The sequence below is a fragment of the Somniosus microcephalus genome, chromosome 4 (assembly GCF_052327205.1).
Source record: "Somniosus microcephalus isolate GS21.2 chromosome 4, FLI_Smic_1.0, whole genome shotgun sequence".
Classification (NCBI taxonomy): Eukaryota; Metazoa; Chordata; class Chondrichthyes; order Squaliformes; family Somniosidae; genus Somniosus; species Somniosus microcephalus.
In genome coordinates this window covers 311,523,528-311,549,809 of record NC_140990.1, presented here as the reverse complement: position 1 = coordinate 311,549,809, position 26,282 = coordinate 311,523,528, and the positions used below count along the sequence as shown (strand labels likewise).

The following is a 26,282-nucleotide window of genomic DNA, read 5'->3' as shown; positions in this document are numbered from 1 at the left end:
GAGTCTAACGTGCCATCAGAGACAGGGACCACAGAACATCGAGCCTAACGTCCCATCAGAGACAGGGACCACAGCCATCGAGTCTAACGTCCCATCAGAGACAGGGACCACAGCCGAGTCTAACATCCCATCAGAGACAGGGACCAGAACCATCGAGTCTAACGTCCCATCAGAGACAGGGACCACAGTCATCGAGCCTAACATCCCATCAGAGACTGGGACCACAGCCATCGAACTTAACATCCCATCAGAGACAGGGACCACAGCCATCGAGCCTAACGTCCCATCAGAGACAGGTACCACAGCCATCGAGCCTAACGTCCCATCAGAGACAGGGACCACAGCCATAGAGCTTAACGTCCCATCAGAGACAGGGACCACAGTCACAGGGTCACAGTTACAGTCAGCTGTGGCTCAGTGCGTAGCATTCTCACCTCTGAGTCAGAAGGTACAAGTCCCACTCCAGAGACTTGAGCACAAAATCTAGGCTGACACTCCAGTGCAGTACTGAAGGAGGGCTGTATTGTCAGAGGTGCCGTCTTTTGGATGAGATGTTAAAACATCTGGGGGGAAAAATTGAGACGCGCCCCCTTTGGGGCGCTAACTTCACTGGCCCCGAAAAAATTAGCACCCCCGTGGCTGAAATTCATCAGTAGCACCCCAAGAGGGAATATTGCGGTGCTACGTGCCTCAGCGCCATGCACTGCGGCACGTCGCCCCGCGGTACTGCAGGCCTTCCTACCTTTTTAAAGGGGAGGGGCCTTGCGCAGCGTGACCCGGGGCCCAGCTGGGCCCCCAGGGATCGGGAGTGCCGGCAAAAGAGCCCAGCACTCAAGAGAAGTGATGGGCTCACGGAGCGCAGCCGGCACTCCGTGGGGTGGGGGGGCGGGTGGGGGCTGCTCAGGAGGCCGGGAACGGCAACGGGGGGCAGGTATGGCTGCCCCGCACCTCGCCTTTAATTAGCACCATCCCGGCCGCAGGTAGGCCCCCAGACCCTGTCAGACATGGCGTCCGGCGGTAAGTCAGGGGGCGCTACCGAAGATCGCGGCCGTGGCATAAGCGGGGCGCTGCACACAGTGATGACGTCATCGCCGGCGGCGCAGAGCCGCGGGGTGCTAAAGGTTACCGCTGCTGCTAACCTCCCGCTCAATTTCACGGGAGGCGTTGGCGGAGCTGTGCCCGGGCGCTGGTTGCTTTGCGCCCCATTAGCGCTCTCTTAGCGCCCTCTTAGGGCGCTAATGGGAGGTGCAAAGCTACCGAATGTTTAGGCCCTGCTCTCTCAGGTGGACATAAAAGATCCCATGGCACTATTTCGAAGAAGAGCAGGGGGAGTTCTCCCCGGTGCCCTGGCCAATATTTATCCCTCAATCAACATCACTAAAAACAGATGATCTGGCCATTATCTCATTGCTGTTTGTGGGAGCTTGCTGTGCACAATTTGGCTGCCACGTTTCCTACTTCTTACTTCTTCTTAGGCAGTCCCTCGGAACCGAGGATGACTTGCTTCCACATTAAAAATGAGTTCTCAGGTGACTGATGAGTCCAATGCGGGACCTACAGTCTCTGTCACAGGTGGGGCAGACGGTGGTTGAAGGGGCGGGTGGGTGGGGTTCTTGGGTTGACGTGCGCTCCTTGCGCTGCCTGCGCTTGGCTTCCGCTTGCTCCTGGCGAAGAGACTCGAGGTGTTCGGCGCCTTCCCGGATGCTTCATGTTTCCTACATTACAACAGCGACTACACTTCAAAATTGGCTGTAAAGCACTATGGGACGCCCCGAGGTCGTGAAAGGTGCTATAGAAATGCAAGTCTTTTTTCTTTAGGGTCTAACGTCCTATCAGAGACAGGGACCACAGGTACTAAAGTTGCATCAGAGACTCGAACACATAATCCAGGCTGACACTCCCAGTGCAGTGCTGAGGGAGCACTTCACTCTCGAGTCCCAGGAGTGGGTGAGGTGGGAGCTGGAGATGATTTCGGAATAGCGGGCCGTGTCTGATGCTCTGTTGTTTTTTAAAAAATCCGTGAACCCTCTTTACCGTTGACTATTTTTCAGCCAGGAACCTCCACGCCATGACTTTAGATGGGTTCCTCATGTACCTCTGCTCTCCGGAAGGTTCCATCTTTAACCCCGAACACGAGCCACTGTACCAGGACATGTCTCAGCCACTCTGCCATTACTTCATCTCGTCGTCCCACAACACATACCTGATTGAGGACCAGCTCCGGGGGCACAGCAGTGTTGAGGGCTACATTAGGTACTGGCATGGCTTACTCTACTCATTGAATGTTACAAGGCTGCCCCGTGTCCTAACTCGCTCCAAGTCCCGTTCACCCATCACCTCCCCCCCGCCCGTGCTCGCTGACCTACATTGGCTCCCGGTCCGGCAACGCCTCGAGTTTAAAATTCTCATCCTTGTTTTCAAATCCCTCCATGGCCTTGCCCCTCCCTATCTCTGTAATCTCCTCCAGCCCCACAACCCTTTGAGATCTCTGCGCTCTGCCAATTCTGGCCTCTTGAGCATCCCTGATTATAATCGCTCCACCATTGGCGGCCGTGCCTTCAGGTGCCTCGGCCCTGAGCTCTGGAATTCCCTCCCTAAACCTCTCCGCCTCTCTTTCCTCCTTTAAGATGCTCCTTAAAACCTACCTCTTTGATCAAGCTTTTGGTCGCCTGCCTAATATCTCCTTATGAGGCTCGGTGTCAAATTTTGTTTGATAACCGCTCCTGTGAAACGCCTTGGGACATTTTACTGCGTTAAAGGTGCTAAATAAACACAAGTCGTTGTTGAAATAGATTCTGTAGCAGTTTTATAAAGTGACCAGGATGTCCACATAACTGTGAAGCCCGGGTTCGCTGAAGGAAAGATTCCTGCTCCCATTTCCGAGGAGGTTCTTCTAACCGCTTCTCTTACACACCTGCACAGAATCCAACCATTTGTCTGTGAGCTGATCCCCCTCTCACTTCCAGCCCCGAATCTCGCTCCTCTGTCACAACCTTCCGTGTCTCTATTTTATCACCACGCTGGGGTCGGTCCTCTTCTGAACTGTCCTCTCTTCTTTCTTCTAAGCTTCAGATGCCTCAACCTTCAAACTCCGCCTCTCCCTGCATCTGCATCATTAACGTCAAAACTCATCGCAACATCTCTGACTCGAACTCATTCTTCTTCAGACCCTCAAAACTGTGGGACTCCTCCCCTCCCTCAAACTGTGAGACTCCTCCCCTCCCTCAAACTGTGAGACTCCTCCCCTCCCTCAAACTGTGAGACTCCTCCCCTCCCTCAAACTGTGAGACTCCTCCCCACCCTCAAACTGTGGGACTCCTCCCCTCCCTCAAACTGTGAGACTCCTCCCCACCCTCAAACTGTGGGACTCCTCCCCTCCCTCAAACTGTGAGACTCCTCCCCACCCTCAAACTGTGAGACTCCTCCCCTCCCTCAAACTGTGAGACTCCTCCCCACCCTCAAACTGTGGGACTCCTCCCCTCCCTCAAACTGTGAGACTCCTCCCCACCCTCAAACTGTGGGACTCCTCCCCTCCCTCAAACTGTGAGACTCCTCCCCTCCCTCAAACTGTGAGACTCCTCCCCACCCTCAAACTGTGGGACTCCTCCCCTCCCTCAAACTGTGAGACTCCTCCCCACCCTCAAACTGTGGGACTCCTCCCCTCCCTCAAACTGTGAGGCTCCTCCCCAGCCTCAAACTGTGGGACTCCTCCCCTCCCTCAAACTGTGAGGCTCCTCCCCTCCCTCAAACTGTGAGACTCCTCCCCTCCCTCAAACTGTGAGACTCCACCCCTCCCTCAAACTGTGGGACTCCTCCTCTCCCTCAAACTGTGGGACTCCTCCCCTCCCTCAAACTGTGAGACTCCTCCCCTCCCTCAAACTGTGAGACTCCTCCCCTCCCTCAAGCTGTGAGACTCCTCCCCTCCCTCAAACTGTGAGACTCCTCCCCTCCCTCAAACTGTGAGACTCCTCCCCTCCCTCAAACTGTGAGACTCCTCCCCACCCTCAAACTGTGAGACTCCTCCCTCCCTCAAACTGTGGGACTCCTCCCCACCCTCAAACTGTGGGACTCCTCCCCTCCCTCAAACTGTGGGACTCCTCCCCTCCCTCAAACTGTGAGGCTCCTCCCCACCCTCAAAACTGTGGGACTCCTCCCCTCCCTCAAACTGTGGGACTCCTCCCCTCCCTCAAACTGTGGGACTCCTCCCCTCCCTCAAACTGTGAGACTCCTTCCCTCCCTCAAACTGTGGGACTCCTCCCCTCCCTCAAACTGTGGGACTCCTCCCCTCCCTCAAACTGTGGGACTCCTCCCCTCCCTCAAACTGTGAGACTCCTCCCCACCCTCAAACTGTGAGACTCATCCCTCCCTCAAACTGTGGGACTCCTCCCCACCCTCAAACTGTGGGACTCCTCCCCTCCCTCAAACTGTGAGACTCCTCCCCTCCCTCAGTCTCCCCTCAAACTGTGGGGCTCCTCCCCTCCCTCAAACTGTGGGGCTCCTCCCCTCCCTCAAACTGTGAGACTCATCCCCACCCTCAAACTGTGGGACTCCTCCCCTCCCTCAGTCTCCCCTCAAACTGTGGGGCTCCTCCCCTCCCTCAAACTGTGAGACTCCTCCCCTCCCTCAAACAGTGGGACTCCTCCCCTCCCTCACTCTCCCCTCAAACTGTGAGACTCCTCCCCTCCCTCAAACTGTGAGACTCCTCCCCTCCCTCAAACTGTGGGACTCCTCCCCTCCCTCAAACTGTGGGACTCCTCCCCTCCCTCAAACTGTGGGACTCCTCCCCTCCCTCAGTCTCCCCTCAAACTGTGGGACTCCTCCCCTCCCTCAGTCTCCCCTCAAACTGTGGGACTCCTCCCCTCCCTCACTCTCCCCTCAAACTGTGGGACTCCTCCCCTCCCTCAAACTGTGGGACTCCTCCCCTCCATCAAACTGTGAGACTCCTCCCCTCCCTCAAACTGTGGAACTCCTCCCCTCCCTCACTCTCCCCTCAAACTGTGGGACTCCTCCCCTCCCTCAAACTGTGGGACTCCTCCCCTCCCTCACTCTCCCCTCAAACTGTGGGACTGCTCCCTCCCTCAAACTGTGAGACTCCTCCCCTCCCTCAAACTGTGGGACTCCTCCCCTCCCTCAGTCTCCCCTCAAACTGTGGGACTCCTCCCTCCCTCAGTCTCCCCTCAAACTGTGGGACTCCTCCCTCCCTCAGTCTCCCCTCAAACTGTGGGACTCCTTCCTCCCTCAGTCTCCCCTCAAACTGTGGGACTCCTCTACTCCCTCAGTCTCCCCTCAAACTGTGGGACTCCTCCCCTCCCTCAGTCTCCTCTCAAACCGTGGGACTCCTCCCCTCCCTCAGTCTCCCCTCAAACTGTGGGACTCCTCCCTCCCTCAGTCTCCCCTCAAACTGTGGGACTCCTCCCCTCCCTCAGTCTTCCCTCAAACTGTGGGACTCCTCCCTCCCTCAGTCTCCCCTCAAACTGTGGGACTCCTCTCCTCCCTCAGTCTCCCCTCAAACTGTGGGACTCCTCCCCTCCCTCAGTCTCCCCTCAAACTGTGGGACTCCTCCCCTCCCTCAGTCTCCCCTCAAACTGTGGGACTCCTCCCCTCCCTCAGTCTCCCCTCAAACTGTGGGGCTCCTCCCCTCCCTCAGTCTCCCCTCAAACTGTGGGACTCCTCCCCTCCCTCACTCTCCCCTCAAACTGTGGGACTCCTCCCCTCCCTCAGTCTCCCCTCAAACTGTGGGACTCCTCCCCTCCCTCAGTCTCCCCTCAAACTGTGGGACTCCTCCCCTCCCTCAGTCTCCCCTCAAACTGTGGGGCTCCTCCCCTCCCTCAGTCTCCCCTCAAACTGTGGGACTCCTCCCCTCCCTCACTCTCCCCTCAAACTGTGGGACTCCTCCCCTCCCTCAGTCTCCCCTCAAACTGTGGGACTCCTCCCCTCCCTCAGTCTCCCCTCAAACTGTGGGACTCCTCCCTCCCTCAGTCTCCCCTCAAACTGTGGGACTCCTCCCCTCCCTCAGTCTCCCCTCAAACTGTGGGACTCCTCCCCTCCCTCACTCTCCCCTCAAACTGTGGGACTCCTCCCCTCCCTCAGTCTCCCCTCAAACTGTGGGACTCCTCCCCTCCCTCACTCTCCCCTCAAACTGTGGGACTCCTCCACTCCCTCAGTCTCCCCTCAAGCTGGGGGACTCCTCCCCTCCCTCAGTCTCCCCTCAAACTGTGGGACTCCTCCCCTCCCTCAGTCTCCTCTCAAACTGATTTTCCTTGTCTCCTCTCCTGCCTATCCAGCCTGGGTGTGGTCCTGGCTCCGTGGGCCTCAGCTCTTCCCCCTAGTCCCTATGTTGCAGCATTGTACAAGGCCTCTGGCCCTCAATCTCGCTTTCCTCCGCAGAGCTCTGAAAAAGGGATGCCGGTGTGTGGAGGTTGATTGCTGGGATGGGCCAAACCTTGAACCGATCGTCTACCACGGACACACGCTGACCTCGAAGATTGTCTTCAAAGATGTCATCTCGGTTGTCAACAAATACGCCTTCAGGGTAGGTACCTGTGAGCGAGGGATAGGCACGGTGGTCACACGGTGACCTGGGCCACACAATGAACATTATTTTTCAACCCTGGGGCCCAGTGACATCCTGTGAAGAAAGAGGGCAGGTCCAGGTTTCCAGGATGTTCATCATGAGCTGCTGAGCAGATGAGCGGACCTGCCCCCTGTGTGTAGCTGAGCGATAGGGGCTGGGATTTGATCGATGGTCTTTGGCGAGTTTGCTGATCGGGACTGGGTGGAAGGAGCGGCAGGCGGTTTCGGTACATACGAACAATGACGGACAGGTAAAGAGCCCCTGGTCCATCGAGTCTGTCCCACCCAATTCACAATATATACACGCTCTCCACCCCGCCCAAAACCATGTGACCACCTGGCAGAGGCAAAAAAACAGATTTTTAAAAACCCAGGCCAATTTGGGGGAAAAAAATCTGGGAAATTCCTCCCTGACCCATGTAGGCGATGGAAAGTAGTCCGGGAGATCACTCTGGCTCTGATTAATGTTACCAGATACCTGCCTCTCACACGAGGTGATCTCCGCCCCAGTCAGAAACAGGTCCAGCTTTCACTTGAAGGAATTCAGCGAATCGGCATCCACCGCACCAGTCCGCTATTCTCTGGGAGAAGACCCATCTCCTGACACCTAACCTAGATCTGGCCTTATACAACTTGAGATTGGGACCCCCCTGGTCCTCCCGAACCTATTTAATTGGAAATCATGCCAGGGATGGAAGGGGAAAAATCCTGATTGCTGCCCATTCATTCCAGTTGGAAAATTGTGTCCATGTGTGCGTGTGCGTTTGTTTGTTTGTGTGTGTGTGTCAGCTACCTGCCCTGGGAGTGTTTGAGGGGACAGTGTGGAGGGAGCTTTACTCTGTAACTAACCCGTGCTGTACCTGCCCTGGGAGTGTTTGATGGGACAGTGTAGAGGGAGCTTTACTCTGTATCTAATCTGTGCTGTACCTGCCCTAGGAGTGTTTGATGGGACAGTGTAGAGGGAGCTTTACTCTGTATCTATCCCGTGCTGTACCTGCCCTAGGAGTGTTTGATGGGACAGTGTAGAGGGAGCTTTACTCTGTATCTATCCCGTGCTGTACCTGCCCTGGGAGTGTTTGATGGGACAGTGTAGAGGGAGCTTTACTCTGTATCTAACCCGTGCTGTACCTGCCCTGGGAGTGTTTGGTGGGACAGTGTAGAGGGAGCTTTACTCTGTATCTAACCTGTGATGTACCTGCCCTGGGCTGCTGATTCGCTATCACCCATTTTACTCTATTGCACTAAGTCAAAATGATCGCCATTGATTCCTCTGGTCGGTGAGACGGCCATAGATTGAAGAGAATCGAATAAAGAATTAAACTAGAGCTTAGAAAATAATATTCCTTACGCAGAGAGTGGTCAGAATGTGGAATTCTCTGCTACACGCCGCTGTAGAAGCTGAGTCTGTAAATTATTTTCCAAAGGACGAGTTAGACATTTGCTTGAAAACAGGAAATATTTAGGGGTTTGGGGAGCGATCTGGGTGTGAGGTTGGACCAAGTGGGGAACCGCACACCAGCACAGACGTGGCGGGCCGAATGGCCTGTTCCTGAGCTGGAATATTCTATGATTCTACGATATGGAGATTACCAGACAGAGATTGCTCTTCACTGGGCCCTCACCTCACGCACTTGGATTGCTCAATGCCAGAGTTCAGATGGAAATTTCCGGCAGTCTCTCCAGGCCCCAAAGTACACCAGTCATTGTAAAGTGACCTGCGAACTCGGAGTATTTTATTTTTTCCAGGACTTTGCATCCTACTGACTGATGACAAGCGTTTAGTGCATTGTGACTAATCACTTTGGTAGGAAGAATAAGGAGGCCATATACTCCTTGGAAAATAAGAGTCTAAATGGGGTAGAGATGCAAAGGGATCTAGGGATATCACTAAAAGTAGTGACGCAGGTTAACAAGGCTGTAGGAACGGTAGTTCCTATCTGAATAATTGCAGTTCGACTCAGTAAATCAAAACAACAAAGTTTAATAACAACGAGGTTAACTAGTAAACTACAGGAGAAGATGTATACAGGTCTGTTCAGGCTGCAAGGCATTCGAAGACTACTGGAAGGTTCTGGAAACTGACGTCATCGCGTTCTTCGCGCCACTGGCGGTCACGTGATCGGCGTCATGACGTCACCACGCAGAGTATAGGAAGGTACATACAGTATAGTTAAACAGTTTAAAGGTGCAGTACGTGGCTGCACTACAATGCAGTTAAAGAGATTATTCTCAAATGTTCTGAGTCTCTTAGTGGCTCCGCCACAGGTGCCCCCCCAGAATGCTCTTTAACAGACAGTGTCAAACGAACAGGAGGCTTGATAAGCCTGGTCGAGCGACGGTGAAACTCAGGCAGCGGGAATGGAGCGTTGAAGGACGAGTCGGTTCTTGGCTGCGTCTGGAGCGGCATGACAGGCGTGGAGGAAACAAGAGGTGCTAGTGTAGGCGACGTGGAAACCGACGTCCAAATGCATTCCTTTCCAGACAAATTTACGGGACATTAGCCGCTGTGAAGCACGCATCCCTGGGTGCGATAAACCATGTATGGCCTGGAAAATTTTCTTACGCCATTCCAACGGCATGATGGGCCTGGGCAATCCCATGGATGTGTCACACAAAAGTGTGGTTCCCGCCGCCTGGAACTTAACATCGGCCACCTGCCAACTGGAAGGCGTGGTCCGGTATGCCTGTAATTCGGGATCTGCCAGTTGCTCTTTTGCCAACCCAATGAAATCGATACCCAGGTGGACTGCCTGGACTGGAGAACAGGAGAGACAATCGGCCACGAGCTTATCTTTGCCGGACACGTGCCTTAGATCCGTCGTAAACTCGGATATAAAGGTGAGGTGGCGCTGCTGGCGGGCTGACCAAGGCTCTGTCGTTTTTGCCATTGCGAACGTAAGTGGCTTGTGGTCCACGAATGCAGTAAATGGACGCCCTTCTAGGAGAAAACGGAAGTGTCGGACGGCTAAAAACAGGGCCAACAACTCCCTGTCGAAAGTGCTATATTTTTGCTCGTTCTTGTGAAGCTGGCGGCTGAAGAATGCTAACGGCTGCCACGCACCATCGACCCATTGCTCTTGAACCGCCCCGATAGCATAATCGGAGGCATCCGTAGTGAGGGCGATGGTTGCGCCCGGTAATGGGTGAGCAAGCATGGTTGCGTCTGCAAACGCCGCCTTGGTGTTAAGGAACGCCTGGCCCATCGGCGGCGTCCAAGTGATAGCGTCCTTTCCCGACTTCCCTTTGAGCGCTTCGTACAGCGGCTGCATCAACTGGGCTGCCTTGGGGACGAACCGGTGATAGAAATTCACCATCCCTAGAAACTCTTGCAGGGATTTGACTGTGTGAGGCCGTGGGAATGCTGTAACTGCCTCTACCTTGGTAGCTAGTGGGACGGCGCTGTCCGAAGTGATCTTGTGTCCCAGGAAGTCGATGCTGGATAATCCAAACTGGCATTTGGCGGGGTTGATGATGAGGCCGTGCTGGCTGAGATGGGCAAAAAGTGTGTGCAAACGCTGTAGGTGTTCCTGCGAATCTTTACTGGCGATGAGAATGTCATCCAAGTAAACAAAAAGAAAGGGCAAATCTCGTAACACAGAGTCCATGAGCTGTTGGAAGGCCTGCGCTGCGTTTTTCAACCCGAAAGGCATTCGGAGGAATTCGAAAAGTCCGAACGGTGTGATGACCGCTGTTTTGGGGACATCTTGCGGGTGTACAGGGACTTGGTGGTAACCACTGACGAGATCCACCTTGGAGAAAACAGAGTTGCCAGTCAGATGGGCCGAAAAGTCCTGAATATGAGGTATTGGATACCTGTCCGGTGTAATGGCTTCATTTAGACGTCGGTAATCCCCGCAAGGTCGCCAGCCACCGCCTGGTTTGGGGACGATATGCAGTGGGGAGGACCAAGGGCTATTGGAGCGTTGGATGATCCCGAGGCATTCCAGGGTGTGAAACTCGGCTTTTGCCGCTGCGAGCTTGCCTGGTTCCAACCGACGTGCCCGGGCATAAACCGGCGGTCCCTTCGTCGTGATGTGATGCACCACTCCGTGCCTTGTGACTGCTGCCGAAAAAGTAGGCCTGGTGAGCTCTGGAAACTCCCCGAGCAGGCGCGTAAACCCGTCCTGTGCTGCAAGCGTACAGGCAATCGACCAGGACATGGTGGTGTTGCGATGGCACGGCAGTACGTGGAAGGTGGATGCATTTATGAGTCGGCAGTGTTGGACGTCGACCAGGAAGCCGTTGGAGCAGAAAAAATCGGCCCCCAGGATAGCCTGCGAAACTTTAGCAACAATAAAGTCCCAAACAAATCTCTGACCGCTGAAGGTTAAATTGACTGTCCGTTTTCCGAACGTGCGGATATCGCCATCAGCTGGCTCGAGGGGTGGACCGCGCCCGCCGGATTGCAGATCTAGCCTTGAAGCTGGCAGAATACTGCACTGGGATCCAGTGTCGCACAAAAATCATCGCCCTGTCATGGAATCCGTGATGTACAGCAGCTTTCCCACCGAACCAACCGCCATGGTGAAGTGGACGTTTTTTTTAGACCCAGTCAGTTTTGCCGAAGGGCGCGGGCTTGGTGAAGTTTTTTTTTTTGGCGAGAAACTGCAGGGCGGGCGGCAGCATCGAGCTTTGGCGCCAAAACGGGCATGGTATGCACACCAGCCTGCAGGAGGGCTGGGCTGCGCCCTGTTATGTCCGTGTGTTAATGGAGACACGGAATGCAGGAGTTGGTTTCACAGGTGTTTACTGAACAAAGTCTGGAGGTGAACTAAAAGATACAAGACACTATACAGGCTTATATAGCCCGAGTGGCCATTACCGGCATTACAGTACACAGGGGCTCTTAAAGGCACATACACCACAATTCCTCCCCTTTTAGACAACCAGTACATAACATTTTAAGTAATCATTAATTAACATGTTACAAGAACAATAATCTACACATTTGCTGCAGTTAATCAATTATAAGTCAGTCTCTCTGGAGGCTTCCTGACTCGGTCCGGATAACGCCTCGGTGGTGTAGTAGTTTTCGGTGGTGTAGTAGGTTCTTTTGGCAAGGTCGATTCGGCTTGAATGCCAGTGTCGGGTTCATCTGGTTCCAGTATCACCGGATCGGAGGTAGATACCATGGGTATCTCTGCTTCATCATTTAGGCGTATAGAGTTGTGGTGTAGGTTGTCCCTTTTCGGATGACTCTATGATCTGGTCAGCATGGCGCCTTATTATGCTTTCTCCAATGTCCACGGTATACATCAGCGGTCCTAGTCGTATGCAAATAGTTCCAGGCTGCCATTTCTCGGTACGGTAGTCCCGGGCCAAAACTTGTTGACCTATCTGGAAGGTTCTAGTTGGCCTTTCATTCATGCCTTGAAATTGCCGGTTCTCCACGTCCCTTCTGATGTTTGGCTTGATCAAATCCAGCCGGCATCTTAGGCTTCTATTGAAGAACATCATGGCGGGAGTTTGGTTTGCAACCACATGTGTTGCATTCCTGTACGCAAACAAGAAGTTATCTACCTTATGCTGTAGATTTATGTCTTCATTACCCATGGCCTTTATGGCCTTCTTGAAGGTCTGGACAAACCTTTCAGCCAATCCATTGGTGGCGGGATGGTATGGGGCAGACGTGTAGTGCTTAACCCCATTGTTTTTTAAGAACTTCCTGAATTCTTCGGACACAAATTGTGGTCCATTATCAGAACAGATCTGTTCAGGCAGCCCATTCCTGGCAAATATGGTCCTTAATACTGTGATTTTTTTTCCGTGGTGGTGGAGGACATCTTTATTGCCTCCGGCCACTTGGAGTGTGCATCAACCACGATTAAGAACATTGAGTCCATAAATGGACCAGCAAAGTCGATATGTACCCTTTGCCATGGAGATGAGGGCCACTCCCATGGATGTAGAGGGGCTTGTGGTGGGGCGTTTTGGACCTTCTGGCATCCTAGGCAGCTCTTGGTCATTTCTTCGATGTCTCCATCGATACCTGGCCACCACACAAACGCTCTGGCTAGGTTCTTCATTTTCACTCCACCCAGATGCCCCTCGTGAAGCCCCTTTAGCACTTTATCCTGGAGTTTGGGTGGAATTACCACTCTGGATCCACACATCAAGGTTCCTCGGCATACTGACAGCTGTTCTCTTCTTTGCGAGAATGCTGGCAACAGTGGTTCGCCATGTGCTGGCCATCCCTTCACCGTTTAATCGTAGACTCGTGAGAGAGTCAGGTCATTTCTCGTTTCCTTTTCAATGGCAGAATTTGTTACTGGTAGACATTCCACTATGGTTGAGTGGAACATCTCCACTGGGTCCATTGTAGGTGCCTCTTCTACCGTTGGCAACGGTAGGCGCGATAAACTGTCAGCATTCCCATGCTGTTTTGATCCTTTGTATTCTATGTCGTATTGGTGTGCCCCTAGGAAAAGGGACCACTTCTGTAGCCTTTGCGCTGTCATAATGGGGACACCCTTTTTAGGGTTGAATATGGAGACGAGGGGTTGATGGTCAGTCAACAAGGTAAATTTTTGTCCGTGTAGGTAATGGTTGAATTTCTTCACTCCCCATACCAGGCTGAGTGCTTCCCTGTCGCTCAGCTTAGTTCAATGAGCGTGACGCAAAAGCTATCGGCCGCTCCGAGCCATCAGGGAATCTATGCGATAATACCGCTCCTACGCCGTAAGGGGATGCATCGCACGCCAGTCTGATTGGCAGTGATGGGTTGTAATGAGCCAAAACTTCCTTGGACGTGATCAAGCCTTTGCATTTATGGAAGGCACGTTTACAGTCTTCGCTCCATTTCCAAATTACTCCCGTTTGTAGCAGTTCGTTAAGAGGGTGCAGAACAGTTGACAAGTTCAGTAAAAATTTATGATAGTAATTTATCAATCCCAGGAACGACCTTAATTGTGAGACATTTTCAGGTGCTGGGGCTTTTATGACCGCTTCAATTTTTTCAGGTGACTTATGCAACCCTTCCTCGTTAATTATGTGGCCACAATATGATATTTGTTTCTGGAAAAATTCGCACTTGGGGCGATTTGCTCGTAGGCCCCGTTCTCTCAGCCTAGTGAGCACCTGCTCCAAATTGGCAAGGTGCTCGTTGTCATTTTCTCCTGTTACAAGGATGTCGTCTAGGTAGCATTGAGTCCCCGGAATCCCTTGGAGGACTTGCTCCATAGCTCTTTGCCAGATAGCTGGAGCTGATGCTACTCCGAAAACCAGTCGATTGTACTGGTACAGGCCTTTGTGTGTGTTTATCGTGAGATACTTTTTAGAGGCCTCTTCAACCTCCATCTGTAGATATGCCTGTGCCAAGTCAATTTTGGTGAAACGTTTCCCTCCGGATAGTGAGGCGAAAATATCTTCTATCCTCGGAAGAGGATACTGTACCATGCGACGGACCAGGTGTACAGTCACCTTGAAGTCCCCACAGATGCGAATTTTTCTCTGTTCTTCAGATTTATCATTATTCAACGTTTTCTTCATGACCGGGACGATGGGTGTTGCCCACTCGCTCCAATCTATCTTGGATAATACGCCTGCCTTTTCCAAATTCTCCAGCTCTGCTTCGACTGCTGGACGAATTGCGTATGGCACCGGCCTTGCCTTAAAAAACTTGGGAATTGCCGCATCTTCCACTTTTATTGAGGCGGTGACGCCTTTCAAGGTTCCTAGTTCCTGTTGAAACACTTCCTTGGCGTTGGCCAAGATGTCTTTTAATCGTTCAGGTATGACGTCATCATCATTTTTTTTCTTACTGGTCACCGTCAGTGCCCGAATGGAGTGCCAGTCTAAACGTATCTTTCTGATCCATTCACGTCCCAACAGCGGTGGACCACCATCTTGCAGAACGTATAAATACAACTTCTGGATTTCCTTGCCGTTGTATACAACAGGCACCCTTATTTTCCCTTTGGGGTATACTTTCTGCCCCGTATATGTTTTCAAGATAATGGATGTGTCTTTCAAAGGTATATGCGGAAATAGCTGCTCGTAATCCCGTCGACTTATGACGGTCAGAGCTGATCCTGTATCTAGCTCCATTTTAACTGGGGACCCTGCTATTGTGAGGGTAACCCAAATGGTCTGGTAATCTTCTTTGGCAATTACATTATGTAATTTGAGACAGCTTAGTCTCTTGTTTCCGGAGTCGCTATCGCTCTTCTGGTCTTTGGAGCTACTGTCCGTCATCATTTGTACCTTTCTGTACTTTTCCTTATTGATTTTTTTCCTGTCCGTGGATTTTTTGTTTCCAGATCGGCATACATGTGCAATGTGTCCAATCTTTCCGCATTGCCTGCATGCTTTGTCCTTGAACCAGCAGTCCCTCTGGTCATGGGTGGATCTGCCGCAGCGATAACATCTCTCGAAACCCTGTGTCATTTCATGGGTGCCGAAGTCCTGTGGCTTTTGCTGTATCTCTGCAGCTCCTCTTGCGGCTGCTTCATATGATACAGCCACACTGAAAGTCTTGTCCAGTGTCAAATTTTTCTCAGAAAGTAGTCTTTTCTGTGTTCCTTCACTTAGGAGACCACAGACGAATTTGTCTCGAAGAGAATCTGCCAGTCCTGCCCCGAATTGGCAGTGCTTTGACAGCTTCCTTAATTCGGTGAGGTAATCAGCGTTACTTTCATTCTTGTGCTGATTCCTCCTGAAGAATTTGAATCGTTCCGCTATCAGCAGCGGTGTTGGGTTTAAGTGCTCCTGTAGGGTATCAACAATTTCCTTAAAATTCTTGTCCCTCGGTTTGGCTGGAGTGATTAAGTTTCGTAACAGCCCGTATGTCCTTGCGCCCATTAGATTTAGAAGTACCGATGCCTTTTTATCATCCTCTATTTCATTTGATGTGCAATATACCTCCACTCTTTCCACATATATGGTCCAATCCTCTATATCGCTATCGAAAGCAGTAATATTGCCAGTCTTAGGCATCCTGAAAAAAAATGGCGCCTCCCGCGCTTTTCTTTCTTCCCCGCAGAAAAAAAATGGCGCCTCCCGCGCTTTCCCGCCGCTGCTGCTGCTGACAACGCTGTTCTCCGCGGTTTTTATTTACACAGGTATTTTTAATAGGTGGAGACTCGTTCCCGCCGGACTCTCTGGGACTTTTCCCTCCCTCTGCTTGGTCCGAACGCCAACCTGCTTTGCAGCGCCGGCCGTCTCCCGAGTGCTCCACCCTCCGTCTCTGTTTGCCTCCGCCTTCACTGCTCGGCCCCGCTGCAGAGCCAGCCGATCGAGCCCCAGCCCGCCGCCCAGGAAGGATTATTGCAGTACCTGCCACCAGCTCGGCTAGCTGGTGAAACCACAGTTTTTTTTTCTTTCTTGTTTTTCTTCGACTTTCGTCTGAGGAATCGATCTCCTTGAGGTGCTGCCGAATTGCAGGTAAGTCCGTTTCCAATTCGTCGCCACTGTTGTGTCCGTGTGTTATTGGAGACACGGAATGCAGGAGTTGGTTTCACAGGTGTTTACTGAACAAAGTCTGGAGGTGAACTAAAAGATACAAGACACTATACAGGCTTATATAGCCCGAGTGGCCATTACCGGCATTACAGTACACAGGGGCTCTTAAAGGCACATACACCACACGCCCGCGTGGGGGAAGGGTGCCTCGTGGCTGCACAATACTGCTGCGCAACAGTAAAAAACTTGTCTGCCTCAGCCGCAAGTTCTACACAGTCCGTAATCAGAGAATTGGCCAGGGCCGTCTGAACCGGTTCTGGTAGCTGGTTAAGGAAATGTTCGCGGAACAAAAAACATTGGGGCTCCGAACCCAAAAGAGTGAGCATCTGGCTCATCAGTTCAGAAGGTTTTGAGTCCCCGAGGCCGGGCATAGCAATAAGCCTGTGTGCGCGCTCCGACTTATTGAGACCAAACACCTGTAGCAAACGAGTTTTAAGAGCCTCATACTTGCCCTCTTCTGGTGGATTGCCCAGGAGGCTGACGACCCGCGAGGCCGTGGTGCTGTCGAGAGCGGAGACCACGTGAAAATAACGGGTCGAATCTGCTGTAATCTCTTGGAGTGAGAACTGGGCTTCTGCCTGGAAGAACCATGCTGATGGCTGTTGTTCCCAGAACTGTGGAAGTTTGAGGGCGACGGCGTTCGTGTTCATTCTTGAATCTCAATGAAAGTTGTTCGATGAGATCGGGGTCACCAATGTAGGAACGGTAGTTCCTATCTGAATAATTGCAGTTCGACTCAGTAAATCAAAACAACAAAGTTTAATAACAACGAAGTTAACTAGTAAACTACAGGAGAAGATGCATACAGGTCTGTTCAGGCTGCAAGGCACTCAAAGACTACTGGAAGGTTCTGGAAACTGACGTCATGACGTCATCGCGTTCTTTGCGCCACTGGCGGTCACGTGATCGGCGTCATGACGTCATCACACAGAGTATAGGAAGGTACATACAGTATAGTTAACAAACACTTTAAAGGTGCAGTACGTGTCTGCACTACAATGCAGTTAAAGAGATTATTCTCAAATGTTCTGAGTCTCTTAGTGGCTCCGCCACAAGGCCATAAAAAAGCAAACAAAGCACTGGGGGTTCATTTCTAGAGGGATAGAATTTAAAAGCAGGGAAGTTAATGTTAAACTTCTACAGAACCCTGGTTAGACCACACTTGGAGTTACTGTGAACAGTTCTGGTCTCCATGTTACAAAAATGATACACTGGAGAAGGTGGAAAAAAAGGTTCACAAGGACGAAACAAGAACCGAGAGGTTATACCTATCAGGAAAGATTGAGCAGGCTGGGTCTCTTTTCTCTAGAAAAGAGAAGGCTGAGGGGTGACCTGATCGAGGTCTTTAAAATTATGAAAGGGTTCGATAGGGTAGACATAGAGAAGATGTTTCCACTTGTGCGGGGGTGGCGGGGAGGGGGGGAGGAGTGGGTGTGGTTGGTGGGCGAGACCAGAACTAGGGGCCATCAATATAAGATAGTCCCTAATAAATCCAATAGGGAATTCAGGAGAAACTTCTTCACCCAGAGAGTGGTGAGAATGTGGAACTCGCTACCACAGGGAGTGGTTGAGGCGAATAGCAGAGATGCATTTAAGGAGAAGCTCGAAAAACACATGAGGGAGAAAGGAATAGAAGGATATGGTGATGGGGTGAGATGAAGAGGGGCGGGAGGAGGCTCATGGGGAGCATAAACACCGGCACGGACCAGTTGGGCCGAATGGCCTGTTTCTGTGCTGTAAGTACTATGTACAGGAAACTCTCGATTTACTGGCACCTAAATAACCGTAAATCTCTATTAACCGGCAAAATTCAGGAGTAGGTTCAGGTAAGTTTTACTTCATATTAGTGGCAGTTCCTGGATCTGTGGCTGTGTAACTGGGGTTCCTGCACTTGTTGCTAAGCAACAGGGACACTTGGTCTGTGGCCGGAGTTCCTGCACATGTTGCTAAGCAACAGGGAAGCCTGGATTTGTTGCTGTGTATGGAGCTCTCGTACCTTTTAACTATACTTCTCTGTAATCCGGACTTTTTGATAAACCGGCACCACGCTGGTCCTGTTGGTGCCGGATAATAAAGAGTTTCCTGTAGTAGGAGCTGGAATGGGAGGGGGTTTGGTGCTGCGGGGGGTGAAAGGGGTGGGGGTGTTTTTTTTTACTTTGCTGCAGTTCCATTAATGATCTAATGATGGCGGTAGGTGTCGGAGTTCCCGGTGATCCTGTCCATCGAGAACCACTGCAGCGTCGAGCAGCAGACCGTCATGGCGCATCACCTGCAAAGCATTCTGGGAGACAAGCTGTTGAAAAGCACCATCGATGGAAAGGTCCCAATTAGACTCCCATCTCCAGAGGTAAGAACTGCAAACAGGGACTCAGAGGGCAGAAGGTTCAAGATGGCACCGGATCTATCAAGTGTCACAGGACGCGTGACTGAATCCTAGAAGTTTCGAAGCTGCAATTATTATGAGTTAATAACAAAATCACTTCTCTTAATGGATCTGGATGTTGACAGCCTAAAGTACAAGCCTCAATCTTCAGCCTGAGATACAGGCCTAGATTTTGACAGCCCAGGACACAGGCCTCAGTGTTGAGCCTGGGATAGAGGCCTCAGTCTGGGATTCAGGCTTGGATTTTGACAGTCCATGACGCAGGCCTCAACATTCAGACTGGGATAGCGGCCTCAGTCTTTAGCCTGGGATAGAGGCCTCAATCTTTAGCCTGGGATAGAGACCTCAGTCTTATGCCTGGGATAGAGGCCTCAGTCTTTAGCCTGGGATAGAGGCCTCAGTCTTATGCCTGGGATAGAGGCCTCAGTCTGGGATGCTGGCTTGGATTTTGGCAGCCAGGGGTACAGGCCTCAGACTTGACAGCCTGCAGTGCCAGACTTTGCAATCTGAGGAAAATTCTATGAGGCTGAAGTAGAGCCATGAAGCAAATAAAAAAATAACTGCGATTAATCTAGTGATTAAAATGTTTAAGCCCAGGTAATCTTGGATTTAATCACATATTTAATTGATACAATTACTGCACCCATCTCATTCAATTTTGTTTTATTCCTAATACTGTAATATCATCCAAAAAAAACCGCAGCATAAAATCCCTGTTTCCCCTTTCTGAATTCACGCTGTTGGTTCCATTTTATATATTATAATAAGAATCGGGCGAGACAAAATAAACACTGGTGTTAAATCCCTGGGCACCAGCCAGTGACGATAGCCCCTGTAGTGTCAAACCTGCCGGTCAGTTCAGAAACATATATAGGAACAGGAGGAGGCCATTCAGCCATTCAGCCTGTTCCGCCATTCAACCAGATCACGGCTGGTCTGTACTTTAACTCCATTTACCCGCCTTGGTTCCATAACCCATAATACCCTTGCCCAACAAAAATCAGTCGACCTCAGTTTCAAAATTTCCAATTGACCCCCAGCCTCAGCAACTTTTTTGGGGGAGAGAGTTTCAGATTTCCATTCCCCTTTGTGTGAAGAAGTGCCTCCTGACATCACCCCTGAATGGCCTGGCTCTAATTTTAAGATTGTTCTGGACTCCCCCCACCAGAGGAAATAGTTTCTCTCTCTCTACCCTATCGAATCCTTTTAACATCTTAAACACCTCGATTAGATCACCCCTTAATCTTCTATACTCGAGGGAACACGAGCCCAGTCTGTGCAACCTGGCCTCATAATGTAACCCTCCAAGCACCGGTATCATTCTGTCTCAATACAGGCCGTAACATCGCCCGCCTCCGCCCCTGCCTCACCTCATCCGCTGCTGAAACCCTCATCCATGCCTTTGTTACCTCTAGACTTGACTATTCCAACGCACTCCTGGCTGGCTTCCCACGTTCTACCCTCCGTAAACTTGAGGTCATCCAAAACTCTGCCCCGTGTCCTAACTGGCACCAAGTCCCGTTCACCCATCACTCCTGTGCTCGCTGACCTACATTGGCTCCCGGTTAAGCAACACCTCAATTTCAAAATTCTCATCCTTGTTTTCAAATCCCTCCATGGCCTCGCCCCTCCCTATCTCTGTAATCTCCTCCAGCCCCACAACTCCCCGCGATCTCTGCGCTCCTCTAATTCTGCCCTCTTGAGCATCCCTGATTTTAATCGCTCCACCATTGGCGGCCGTGCCTTCTGTTGCCTCGGCCCTGAGCTCTGGAATTCCCACCCTAAACCTCTCCGCCTCTCTACCTCTCTTTCCTCCTTTAAAACACTCCTTAAAACCCACCTCTTTGACCAAGCTTTTGGTCACCTGCCTGAATTTATCCTTATGTGGCTCGGTGTCAAATTTGTTGTGTTATAATACTCCTGTGCAGCGCCTTGGGACGTTTTACTACGTTAAAGGCGCTATATAAATACAAGTTGTTGTTGTTGTTGGTTATTCCTTTGAAAACCTCCCAACTGATCCAACTGGATTCTATAATCATCTTTAAAACAATAAATAGGAATCACAACAGATTAATTTCCCATTGTCCCAGTAACTACAGCAACCCTCTAATCTGCTGCCTTGCGCTGCTTGACAAAGATTCGGCCTTTGCTAAATAATTAAACACACTAACCTCGGGCTCAAGATTCACACCTGCCAGCACATTTCATCTGGCAGAGAGTCCGTTTCAAGAGGAGAGTGAAATCAATAATAAATGATCAGTGAGCAGTGAGACTGATTAACCCCCTGAGCACTGGGATGGTGAGCGCCTTCTCTTGTGGAGACAGACAGCCTCTAAAGGGACTGGAGTGAAGCCAGCCACCTCCCAGTGACCAGACCACACTGCTGACCAGTGGCAGATGAGGAGGAGGAGCTGGGAGGTGGGGGAAACGCATAAAACGTACATAAACCCGCATCCAGAGCACTGGGAGACTGGTCGTCGTGAGGGGACAAGAGGGGTAGGAGGAGGGGAGGAAAGAGAGAGAGAGGGAAAGAAAGACTGACTTGCATTTCTATAGCGCCTTTCATGACCTCAGGACATGCCAAAGCGCTTTACAGCCAATGAAGTACTTAGAGTCAGCTGTGGCTCAGTGGGCAGCATACTCGCTTCCGGGTCAGGAGGTCGAGGGTTCAAGCCCCACTCCATGAGACTTGAGCTCAAAAATCTAGGCTGACACTGCAGTGCAGTGCTGAGGGAGTGCTGCACTGTCAGAAGTGCTGTCTTTCGGACAAGACGTTAAACCGTGGCCCCCCCTCTGCTCTCTCAGGTGGGTGTAAAAGATCCCACGGCCACTATTTCGAAGACGAGCAGGGGAGTTCTCCCTGGGGCCAATATTTATCCCTTAGTCAACGTCACTGAAACAGATTATCTGGTCATTATCACATTACTGTTTGTGGGATCTTGCTGTGCGCAAATTGGCTGCCGCGTTTCCTACATTACAACAGCGACTACACTTGAAAAAGTACTTCAATGACCTTAAAGCGCTTTGGGACGTCCAGTGGTCATGAAAGGCGCTGTAGAAATACAAGTCTTTCTTTCTTTGAAGTGTAGTCACTGTTGTAATGTAGGAAACACGGCGGCCAATTTGCGCACAGCAAACTCCCACAAACAGCAATGTGATAATGACCAGATAATGTGTTTTTTTAGTGATGTTGGTTGAGGGATAAATATTGTCCCAGGACACCGGGGAGAAGTCGCCTTGGGGTGTTTTACTACGTTAAATGCGCTAAATAAATACAAGTTGCAGTTGAGTCCTCTGCTTTTTGTGGCATCTATCAATGATTTGAACTTGAATGTAGGAAGTATGATTAAGAAGTTTGCAGATGATACAAAAATTAGTCGTGTGGTTGATAATGAAGAAGAAAAGCTGCAGACTGCAGGAGGATATCAATGGACTGGTCAGGTGGGCAGAACAGTGGCAAATGGAATTCAATCTGGAAAAGTGTGAGGTAATGCATTTGGGGAGGGCTAACAAGGCAGGGGGATACACTATAAATGGTAGGACACTGAGAAGTGCAGACGATCAGAGGGACCTTGGAGTGCATGTCCACAGATCCCTGAAGGTAGCAGGACAGATAGATAAGGTGGTTAAAAAGGCATACGGGATACTTTCCTTTATTAGCCGAGGCATAGAATATAAGAGCAGGGAGGTTATGCTTGAACTGTATAAAACACTAGTTAGGCCGCAGCTAGAATACTGCATGCAGTTCTGGTCACCACATTACAGGAAGGATGTGATTGCACTAGAGAGGGTGCAGAGGAGATTTACGAGGATGTTGCCTGGGCTGGGGAATTTTAGCTACGAGGAAAGATTGGATAGGCTGGGGGTTGTTTTCTTTGGAACAGAGGAGGCTGAGGGGGAGACCTTATTGAGGTGTATAAAATGATGAGGGGCATAGATAAAGTGGATACAGTGGACCTATTTCCCTTAGCAGAGGGATCAATAACCAGGGGGCATAGATTTAAAGTAATTGGTCGGAGGTTTTAGAGGGGATTTGAGGAGAATTTTTTCACCCAGAGGGTGGTGGGGGTCTGGAACTCACTGCCTGAAAGGGTGGTAGAGGCAGAGACCCTCATCACATTTAAAAAGTACTTGGATATGCATTTGAAGTGCCGTAACATACAAAGCCACGGACCAAGTGCTGGAAAGTGGGATTAGGGTGGATAGCTCTTTGTCAGCCAGCGTGGACATGATGGGCCGAATGGCCTCCTTCTGTGCTGTAAATTTCTATGATTCTATGATTTCTATGGGTGACTGGGTAGCGATCAGAAGCCTGGCTGATTCTTTCTCCGCCCTCTTCAGGACTGTTGGGGTCCAATTGTAGCTCTTCTCCACTCACACGGCTCAACAGAGAGAGCGCCACCCTGCTCAAACCGGGGAGCCTCAACAACAACAATAACTTGCATTTATATAGCGCCTTTAACGTAGTAAAATGTCCCAAGGCGCTTCACAGGAGCGTAAATCAGACAACATTTGACACCGAGCCACGTAAAGAGATATGAGGACAGGTGATCAAAAGCTTGGTCAAAGAGGTAATTTTTTAAGGAGAGTCTTACAGGAGGAGAGAGAGAGATGGAGGTGTTTCGGGAGGGAATTCCAGAGCTTGGGGCCCAGGCAGCTGAAGGCACGGCTGCCAATGGTGTGGTGATTAAAATCGGGGATGCTCGAGAGGCCAGAGTTGGAGGAGCGCAGAGATCTCGGCGGGTGGGGAGGGAAGTGAGGTTGTGGGGCTGGAGGAGATAGGGAGGGGTGAGGAGGCCATGGGGAGATTTGTAAACAAGGATGAAAAATTTTAAAATTGAGGCGTTGCCAGACCGGGAGCCAATGATCCCGGTCTGTTTGCCTCAGTACCACTCCAGGCAGCCAATAAACATTGAGCTGACCGGTTGCGCTTTATTGAATTTTTGTTCTGGCAGGAGCTGAAGCGGAAGGTCCTGGTGAAGGGGAAACGGATTGGCAAGTTGGAGCAGTGCCTGAACGGGCAGGGGGAGGGACCAGTACACGGGGGAGGTCACCGACGAGGATGAAGGCAGCGGAAAATGGACGATGAGCACACCAAGAATGAAGTGAAGAGGAAAGGGAAGGTAAAGGTCCCGCGGCTCCAACGCATCCCGGTTACTGCTGGCGCCAAAGGGGCGGAGCCTTCCGCTCATTGGCTCGCTCGCCATCGCCGCGGGAGTGGTGGCGGAGGGGGGGAAAGGTGGGGAATAAGGGGGGGAAGGGGGGAAAGGGTGGGGGAAGGGGGGAAGGGGAAGGGGGGAAAGGGTGGGGGGGAAGGGGTGTGGGGGAAAAGGGGGGTGGGGAAGGGGGGGTTGGGGGGAAGGGGGGAAATGGTGGGGGGAAAGGGGGGTGGGGGGAAAGGGGGGTGTGGGGAAGAGGGGGAAGGGGGAAAGGGGGGTGGGGGGAGGATGGGGGGGAAAGGGGGTGGGGGGAAGGGGTGGAAGGGAGGTTGGGGGGGAAGGGGTGTGGGGGAAGGGGGGAGTGGGGGGAGGGGGGTGAAAGAGGAGGGGGTGGGAAATCTCCCACAGTGATCCCACACCAGAATCAGGCAAGATTGCGATGGGAGAACGAGCAGAAGATTCGGTCGATGAGGCCCACCGTCACCTCACCGCCTCTCCCCCGCCCCGGGCTTACCGGTTAAGGAGATTGCCCCGGCGGGCACTGCTGCACCTTCACCACATGGTCTGCACTGGTTCAAGGAGTAGGTCCAGCACCTGCATTCTCATGGTGTGACTAGGGATGGGCAATAAATGTCGGTCTTGCCAGCAGCAGCCACAACTCATGAATGAAATTTTTACAAGCCTGAGAGAAACATCATAGTGGCATTAAATAAAATGTTTTTGTTTTTCATTTGCTTTGAATATTTTTGTTGATTAAGTGTATCGAGGGATATGGAGAAAGGCGGGTAAATAGAGGTACAATACAGATCAGCCGTGATCTAATTGAATGGCGGAATGGGCTCGAGGGGCTGAATGGCCTCCTCCTGTTCCTTACAAGGCTCTGTGTTGCTTGGGTACGGTGGGCCAGGTGACAGGACAACCATTGCTCAAAGCCACTACATCACCTGGTGCCCCATTCAGCAGAATTCAAGCATCGTAATAGTGGGAATAGGATCTGAATGACTGCTCAGATGTTACTTTTACAGACTGCCCCTGTTAAAGCACCAGTGCAGCTCTCTGCCCCCATTGCAGCACCTGTGCAACTCACAGACTGATTGCAGCACCTGTGCAACTCACTGCCCCTGTTACAGCACCTGTGCAGCTCTCTGCCTCATTGCAGCACCTGTGCAACTTACTGCCCCTGTTACAGCACCCGTGTAGCTCTCTGACCCATTGCAGCACCTGTGCAGCTCTGCCTCATTGCAGCACCCGTGCAACTCACTGCCTCATTGCAGCACCTGTGCAGCTCTCTGTCCCATTGCAGGATCTGTGCAGATCACTGCCCTATTGCAGCACTTGTGCAGCTCTCTGTCCCATTGCAGCACTTGTGCAGCTCTCTGTCCCATTGCAGCACTTGTGCAGCTCTCTGTCCCATTGCAGCACCTGTGCAGCTCACAGCCCCATTACTGCTGTAGTACCGTCATCTGTTGATTCCTGTATTCATCTCTGTCTCTCCCTGCTTTGATTGGTTGTCAGGAGTCTAAGCAACATTTGGCCAAGGAACTGTCTGACTGTGTCATCTACTGTAAGAGCGTGCACTTCCACAGCTTCAAACACTCCCGCACACACTACAAGTTCTACGAGATTTCCTCCTTCACTGAGTCCAAGGCCAGGAAACAGATCAGAGAGTCCGGTGAGTGACAGCTCGCGGAACACAGCGAGCGGAACGGGTTACAGGCTGGAATCTAATCGAGGGGGTTCGGGGGTTTATATATAGAATAACGGATACCCGGGAGAGAGTTCCAGGCTGGAATCTAATCGAGGGGTTCGGGGGGTTTATATATAGAATAACAGATACCCGGGAGTGAGTTACAGGCTGGAATCTAATCGAGGGGTTCGGGAGGTTTATATATAGAATAACAGATACCTGGGAGTGAGTTACAGGCTGGAATCTGATCGAGAGGTTCGGGTTTATATATAGAACTAGCTGGGGGAGCCCGGCTTTGCCAGGGCTGTTTTGGGCTGGGGGAGCCCGGCTTTGCCAGAGCTGTTTTGGGCTGGGCGGTTTAAATCGAGTGCGAGGCTTTGGGGCCTCTCTGTGAATCTGCTGCCGGGCGGTTTAAATCGAGTGCCAGGCTTTGGGGCCCTGTCTGTGTCCCTTTGTGAATCTGGTGCCGGGCAACATTTTAAATCGAGTCCCAGGCTTTAGGGCCCTGTCTGTGTCCCTTTGTGAATCTGCTGCCGGGGCAACATTTCTACCTTTTAATACCTTGAAAGATGAAAGTGAAAGTACTTATAAAACGTTTTTGGTAAATCTTATGTTATTTTTAAAAGAGATACTAACTTTCAAAGTAGTTTGAGCGATTGGTCAATCGTGACGGCACAGGATTGGTCGAACCTTGACGTCAGTCAATCAATGCTAGCAGATAATGAGTTTAATTTTGAAGGTTTTTTGCATAAGGGCGCGAACAATTTTCGTTCGAGGAGCCGAAAAGTAAATACGCTTACCAGCGTCCTGGAAGCGTAAGCTTTCTTCGGAGGTAATGCGCGTGTAGGTACGCCGTATAACTTTCGAGCGCATAAGCCGGACAGACGCACACCCGAGGACAGACAGACAGACAGAAGGACAGACAGAAGGACAGACAGATGGACAGACAGATGGACAGACAGATAGACAGACAGAACGATTCCTTTATATATATAGATAACGGATACCCAGGAGTGAGTTA

General features: G+C 51.3%; 1 protein-coding gene across 1 annotated transcript in view; it reads left to right on the top strand.

Moving 5' to 3' along the window:
- Positions 1 to 25,648, top strand: part of LOC147120596 (1-phosphatidylinositol 4,5-bisphosphate phosphodiesterase delta-4-like) — a 48,046-nt gene extending 22,398 nt beyond the window's left edge. The window contains 5 exon segments of the mRNA XM_085986724.1: positions 2,052 to 2,253; positions 6,388 to 6,532; positions 18,227 to 18,379; positions 23,371 to 23,538; positions 25,090 to 25,648. Coding sequence (XP_085842850.1) covers positions 2,052 to 2,253; positions 6,388 to 6,532; positions 18,227 to 18,379; positions 23,371 to 23,538; positions 25,090 to 25,254 — 833 coding nt within the window. The 3' untranslated portion in view covers positions 25,255 to 25,648.
- Positions 25,649 to 26,282: the final 634 nt, after the last annotated feature.